We start from the raw sequence: 7524 nt of genomic DNA, 5'->3' as shown, positions 1-7524 counted from the left end.
TCTGCTTTGGTCTTAACTATCTTGAGCAGTTTAGTATCATCTGCAAACTTTGCCACCTCACTGTTTACCCCTTTCTCCAGATTATTTATGAATAAGTTGAATAGGATTGGTCCTAGGACTGACCCTTGGGGAACACCACTAGTTACCCCTCTCCATTCTGAAAATTTATCATTTATTCCTACCCTTTGTTCCCTGTCTTTTAACCAGTTCTCAGTCCATGAAAGGATCTTCCCTCTTATCTCATGACAATTTAATTTACATAAGAGCCTTTGGTGAGGGACCTTGTCAAAGGCTTTCTGGAAATCTAAGTACACTGTGTCCACTGGATCCCCCTTGTCCACATGTTTGTTGATCCCTTCAGAGAACTCTAATAGATTAGTAAGACGTGATTTCCCTTTACAGAAACCATGTTGACTTTTGCCCAACAATTTATGTTCTTCTATGTGTCTGACAATTTTATTATTTACTATTGTTTCAACTAATTTGCCTGGTACTGACATTAGACTTACCGGTCTGTAATTGCCGGGATTACCTCTGGAGCCCTTTTTAAATATTGGCTTTACATTAGCTATCTTCCAGTCACTGGGTACAGAAGCTGATTTAAAGGACAGGTTACAAACCATAGTTAATAGTTCTGCAATTTCACATTTGAGTTCTTTCAGAACTCTTGGGTGAAAGCCACCTGGTCCCAGTGACTTGTTACTGTTAAGTTGATCAATTAATTCCAAAACCTCCTCTAGTGACACTTCAATCTGTGACAATTCCTCAGATTTGCTCAGGTTTGGGAATCTCCCTAACATCCTCAGCCCTGAAGACTGAAGCAAAGAATCCATTTAGTTTCTCTGCAATGACTTTATCGTCTTTAAGTGCTCCTTTTGTATCTCGATGGTCCAGGGGCCCCACTGGTTGTTTAGCAGGCTTCCTGCTTCTGATGTACTTAAAAAACATTTTATTACCTTTTGAGTTTTTGGCTAGCTGTTCTTCAAACTCCTTTTTGGCATTTCTTATTACATTTTTACACATAATTTGGCAGTGTTTATGCTCCTTTCTGTTTACCTCACTAGGATTTGACTTCCACTTTTTAAAAGATGCCTTTTTATCTCTCACTGCTTCTTTCACATGGTTGTTAAGCCATGGTGGCTCTTTTTTAGTTCTTTTACTGTGTTTTTTAATTTGGGGTATACATTTAAATTGGGCCTCTATTATGGTGTCTTTGAAAAGTGTCCATGCAGCTTGCAGGGATTTCACTCTAGTCACTGTACCTTTTAATTTCTGTTTAACTAACCTCCTCATTCACAAGGGAAGTTGTGAAATCACTATCATTGGATACAGTCAAGGCTAGATTAAACACACACCTATTAGAAGTGATTTAAAAATAATTCATCTTGCCATGTTGCAGGGGACTGGCATAAAATGATGCATCCAGAGTGAGTCATGACAAGTCTGTAAGTCCCACATCAGAGTTACCACTTGTTAGGGTAACTTGACAATTTTCAGTTATGTTTGAGTTTAAAGGGACATTGCCAACTAGGCCAGTGTGTGGCTAGCTCCTGTGTAGGCATCTTGGGTTTGATGGTGGAGGTGAAGACAAAGGAGCTCCCACCTCTTTTTTCCAGCTCAAGGGCTGGTCAGGATCCTGTTGATGAGTATGTTCCCTGCTCCTCCTTGTGTCTTGTGGGTATTAGGTAAGTGAAAGGAGGGAGAGGAGGGAAACATTGTGGGAAGGTTTGGGTCACAACCCTACCTTTCTACTTCCATTCTAGTCTGCATTTGAAAGGGGGACATGTACACTCCTTTCAAGGATTGGATAACTTCCATGCTAGTGAGCACTGCTTCAGAACCCCTGGCAGAATTTTTAGTAAGACATGAACAATATGATAGTTACTGATGTTTATATTACTGTAAAAATAAACAGTTTATATGGAAACAATTTTGTGGAAATGTTTCCATTTACGTTAAGCTTTGTAAAAACAGCATACAGTTATCCTGGAACTAGAACGTGCAAAATAAAAGGTGTTGAACACCCATTGTGATTGACGCTGTACAAATACATGTATAGACAAGATCCCTGTCCCAGGGAGATTACAGTCTAAGACCCCGATCCAGCGAACACTTACGAACATGCTCAACTTTACACATGTGAGTAGTTCCATTGAAGTGAATAGTACCATCCATGTGTACAATTAAGCTTGTGCAACAGTGTTTGCAGGATGGGGCATAAGAAGACAAGTCACATAAGATGTGTGTGTTGGGGTGTGTGTGTGGAAAAAAAGAGTAGGAACTGAAAACTTAGAAAGGGGAACAAGAAGGATGTCATCTGCTTTAGCTTGTGCATGTTTTAGAAGCAAGAAATTTAATTATTAGCTAAAAGTAGGCAGGAGACAACTCTGAAAATACTGCAGACATATTATGTAACAGTTTTTTCCTGTGAATATTGCTAATAGTGCTTGATTCTGTTGCTCATTAAAATACATAACTATGCCTTTTTGATTTGGCTAATAATATACTGCAGCTGTATCAGTCGTTCTGGAGGATTTTATGGTGGAGAACATCTCTTGTCCTTGCTCTTTGCCTTGGCACGAGTCCATTCTTATTTTAAACTTCATTAATAATAGAGCTGTAGAGATCCCTGAGCCACCATGTAGTAATTTAATGGCCTATACCCTGAGCTGGAAGGCCTATATAAGAGTTTCAGCTCAAAAGCGTCAATCACGCACAGATTAAATGAATGGGAATGATAGAGCTTATCCTCTTCCAGAAGCGGTTTACCCTGCTGTAAACCTAATATCTGACTTTAGCGGGCATGTTCCTCTCCTGGTATAATTTAGAATTGGGACAATTAAAAGATTTGAGGGACGGCATGACCTGTTTACATTCGTGTTGACACAGATATTTTTCTGCCCATGTGATTCTGGGATTGGCAAGTGTGTCTGTGCACACACCCTGCATAGGTGAGGGAGGGGGTTTTCAACTGACTGGGAATTCAATGTGCATGCACTAAAAGACTTGGACATAAAGCATTCTGATGTGGAACAGTTGATTATTTGGCTGTAAATTGAAAAGTTCATGTTGCAAAGATTTATTAAAGTTATTAAAGCAGGAAAGAACATTTTATTTCTTCAAACCACTCTCTATTATACAGACATCACACAGAGAAGTTCAGGCGCTTAAGTAGGTTTGCTATAATTCTGATGAAATAAACAATCAGCTAAGATAATGGCTAATTATTATGTAAATTTCATTTTAATTCATTAGGGGAAGGAAAGGGGAAGGTGTTATCGGTTTCAGGAGACAGATACACATCCTGGTAACTCTGGTCCATTCTTAATTACCATGGCAATTAAAACAAATAGAACAGACATTCGTTAATGTAATTCAACATAACTATTCTAGTAAGGGATAATATTGCTATTCCCGTGACATCTGGAGCTGCATATTGGAATCTACATCACCTTTTTGATATTGTATCTTGACAAGCAAGTTTCTTTTTTATTCTCCTGATGAGATTTAGAGATATAATGGAGAGGTGTTTTGACTTTTCACAGGATGAATTGGATGAACTTCGGGCTGAAATGGAGGAGATGCGTGACAGTTATTTAGAGGAAGATGTTTATCAGCTGCAGGAACTCCGGAAAGAGCTGGACCGTGCAAACAAGAACTGCCGCATCCTGCAGTATCGTCTCAGGAAAGCAGAACAGAAAAGTTTGAAAGTTGCGCAGACAGGCCAAGTGGATGGAGAGCTCATTAGAAGTTTGGAGCAAGATTTAAAGGTGGGTAAGGTACTTGTATGGAATATATTCATAGCAAAAAGTGAAAGGACACAATCTTAGTCTCTGGTCAAAATAATAGATATAAAAGTAACATAAAACAATCATTTGTATTCTCAAAGTATCAGACCCAGTGTCCTTATTTCTTGGCAGAGAGCAAATGTGCAACTTAACGTCATGAAAAAGGGACTTAACTAAATGAAAACTATACACAAATTCAAATGAAAGGAACACTTATCAAGTTACATTTATATCTTCTTCACCTTTGCCTTATCCTGTCAATCGGGGTTGGCGGCTGTTGTTCATCTCCAAGTGTTATTGTCAAGAGCATCTTCCAAGCTGACATCAACCTCCTTCATGTTCTTCTTCAGAGTCTCAAAATACCTTTTTCTGGGTCTCCCTCATGGTCTTTGTCCCATGATTACTAGCTCTTGTCCTCTCTGGCCAACATATCCCAGATCTCATCATCTCAAGTGACCCAGCCATCTCAGTCAATGCTCCCTCAGCTGCATGTGGCCAGAATACAATAGCCTTTGCCCATTTTTTATCGCCATCAGGTGAAGCAGTTGCATGCTGCTTCCAGTTGATGCCCTAGTATTGTACTGATATATTCCCTGAAGATGAAGACCATAGAGCATGTGTGACTGGCACAATTTTTACAAAGCACCTGGCTGGGCCTGACGTTCTTGGTTTGAAATTGAAGTTCCTTCTCCCAGATGGACTGCCTGCCACAGCTAACCAGCCCCACCTGCCCAGAGCAATCTGGCTATAAAGTGCCAAACACCCCCACCTTTTACATTCCCACTTCCAGTTAAGAACTTCTCAGGCCATGAGAAGGCAAGTGGTAGGAGTTTAGCAGTCAGAGGCTTTGTATTGTGCCAACTGCATGATGCATTTTAGGGAGTGAGAACTGATCCTCAAACCCACCTCAGCCATAATAGTTCTTTGGGAGTTATTTTCATAGATTACTTGTAAAAATGATTTTCTTTCTGTATTACCAAAAATCTTAGAATACTGTATCTAAATTTTAAAAATCTAATATATTTTCAACATTTATGCTGTTTGTTTCCTTTTTTTTGCATTTCACTTAGCTTGGAAAATTGAAAATAGACTAATTAAAATCATGTTTCCTTTTAGTCAGTTCCAATTCATGGTGATCATCCATTAGCAGTTTGGTACAATGTTTGGGTCGCAGACACTGTTGAAAAATACCATTCCTATAAAAATAAACAGTTTATATTGAAATAATTTTGTGGAAATGTTTCCATTTACGTTAAGCTTTGTAAAAACAGCATACAGGTATCCTGGGACGAGAACGGGCCAAATAAAAAGCTTCCTGCAGCTGCTATTGTATTGCAGTTCAAAATCAGCTTCACTTTTCTAAATAGGTTTGGGGGAAATATTCATCCTTGCCCATGTTAAGTTGAACCTAGCAAACCTGTGTAGTTGTCTTTGTTTTTTGGTTTTCTTATCACTTTTACCTAGTACTGACTGCTGTTGATGCAGCAAGACCTGGTAGATGAGGCTGCCACACAGTTGCTGTTTTGATCAAAATGCTGATCTGTCAATTTTAACAGTATAACTCCTGCATTTTTATTATTATTATTATTATTTTATTATGCTATCCCTAGGGTTTCTGAGCTTGATGTGTCAAGGGAAATGCTTTGATAACTCTAAAGTTCCCATCTTCATTTTCTCCATTGGAAACATGAATGTAAATGAATGTAAAGAACTATGGTTTGAGTATTCAAAACTGGGTCTAATAATTTAAATTGAAGATCCCTTGATTATCCAAGATTGTAATGTGTGTATATATATTGCATGTTCAGGTACTTAGACTTCATATGTGATGTTTATGCCATTCTAACCAGGTAGCCAAAGATGTATCTGTCAGACTGCACCATGAACTGGAGAGTGTGGAGGAGAAACGTGTTAAAGCAGAAGATGAGAATGAAATCCTTCGGCAGCAGATCATTGAGGTGGAAATATCCAAACAGGCACTGCAAAATGAGCTGGACAGGTTGAAAGAGGTAAGCACTAGCCAGGAAAATCATGCCAAACCACGTTCTTGGGTTAAATGGAAACTTGTTATCAAAGCATCTTAGAATATTTCGGAAACAAAGAATATTAAAATACCTGCTGCCATTGGAGTTGCTGATACAACTGGCACTGATAATCATCTGCAAAATATTTTTACATGCCCAGCGCCGTTCATAATTTAGAAACCATTGTGAAGCCATCAACTATTTTTTATCCAGTGCCCATCACAGTGCGTATATCCCATTTTATACACTATGGACTAGATCAGGGATCGGCCACCTTTGGCATGCGGCCTGTCGGGGAAATCTGCTGGCGGGCCGGGACGGTTTGTTTACCTGCAGCGTCTGCAGGTTCGACTGATTGCAGCTCCCACTGGCCGCGGTTCACTGTTCCAGGCCAATGGGGGCTGCAGGAAGTGGCGTGGGCCGAGGGATATGCTGGCTGCTGCTTTCCGCAGCCCCCATTTGCCTGGAACAGCGAACCGCAGCCAGTGGGAGGTGCAATCAGCCGAACTTGTGGACGCTGCAGGTAAACAAACCATCCTGGCCTACCAGCGGATTTCCCTGACGGGCTGCATGCCAAAGGTTGCCAATCCCTGGACTAGATCCTGCGTGCCTCAGTTTTTACTCAGGCAAAACTCCCATTGACTTCAATATGATAATGTAAGATCTGGAAATTTTGCTTACGTTAGGCTTGAGTAAATCTTACAAGATTTGTTCCTGAAAGGTTAATTTAGATTTACAGAGTAAATCTTGGCTTACTTTACTTGCTGACATCAGTGGGACTATTGGCGGAGCAAGGCAGATAGGAATTGGTTTGTAATGCACAAAAACCATTGAATTGAGAAACAAAAATGCTGTGTGTTAGGAAAAGGAATAATTTCTATTGTACTTGACACATATTCATAATGGATAAAATGATGCTGCTTGGAAGGAAGTGAGGTGAGGAATGGAGGACACAATAAAGGAAGATGGAAGACCAAACATGGCCCATATCCTGATCTATAATAGCATCTCTTTTCTTGTCACAGTACAGCATGTTGGTAGCCCACTGTCTCTGGTCGTTCTTAACCCAGATTGAGATAGAACATTTAAACATAATGAGGTAAGGCATTTATCCTCTGAGCTGTGGACAGATTTAGAGAGCTAGTGTAATTATGTGTTTATTTTAATCTTTCAAACAGTGCTTGTGAATCAACTGGCACAAAGCCTGATTCATTTGTATAAAGTTGACAAACCATATTTAATTTCTGTGTGCATTTAGGTTGTGAGGAGAATGAGTTCATTGCAACAATTTTGGAGCTTACTATACATCAAGTGGCAGCTCCTCAGCTGGTGTCAACTTCAGTGGAGCTATGTCAGTTTAGACCAGCTGAGGATTTTCCCCAAAAGGACAGTCTGGCGGATGCCTTAGTTATAGAGGGTTTTATTTATTTGTTTTTTTACTTTAAGCTATTTGCAGATGTTGTGCTTATAGGGCATCATAATTTGCTAAAAGAAATGGCAAGCGCATGCCATACAAAACCCTGCCATCCGCTATACAAGCTAATTTTTATAACTGGCTATGCATTGTTCTAATGTAGTGGTTATCAAACCGCAATCCACAGAGCCTCCTGCCTGGTGGTCTTTAGGAGGAGGTATTTTGAGAACGAAGGTATGGCTGCAGGGCCGGCTCTAACTTTTTTGCTGCCCCAAGCAGCAAAAAAAAGCGCCGCCCC

General features: G+C 39.9%; 1 protein-coding gene across 1 annotated transcript in view; it reads left to right on the top strand.

Annotated features, from left to right (window-relative positions):
• MTCL1 (microtubule crosslinking factor 1) overlaps positions 1 to 7524 on the top strand; it is a 197808-nt gene that overhangs the window by 22788 nt on the left and 167496 nt on the right. Inside the window, exons 2-3 of the mRNA XM_024213373.3 lie at positions 3546 to 3770; positions 5639 to 5797. Coding sequence (XP_024069141.2) covers positions 3573 to 3770; positions 5639 to 5797 — 357 coding nt within the window. The 5' untranslated portion in view covers positions 3546 to 3572. The remainder of the gene's footprint in view (positions 1 to 3545; positions 3771 to 5638; positions 5798 to 7524) is intronic.

This window comes from Terrapene carolina, unplaced genomic scaffold (assembly GCF_002925995.2).
Source record: "Terrapene carolina triunguis isolate 2854851 unplaced genomic scaffold, T_m_triunguis-2.0 Scaffold58, whole genome shotgun sequence".
Taxonomy (NCBI): Eukaryota; Metazoa; Chordata; order Testudines; family Emydidae; genus Terrapene; species Terrapene triunguis.
The sequence above is the reverse complement of the archived record's forward strand: the minus strand, read 5'-3'. Positions and strand labels throughout refer to the sequence as shown.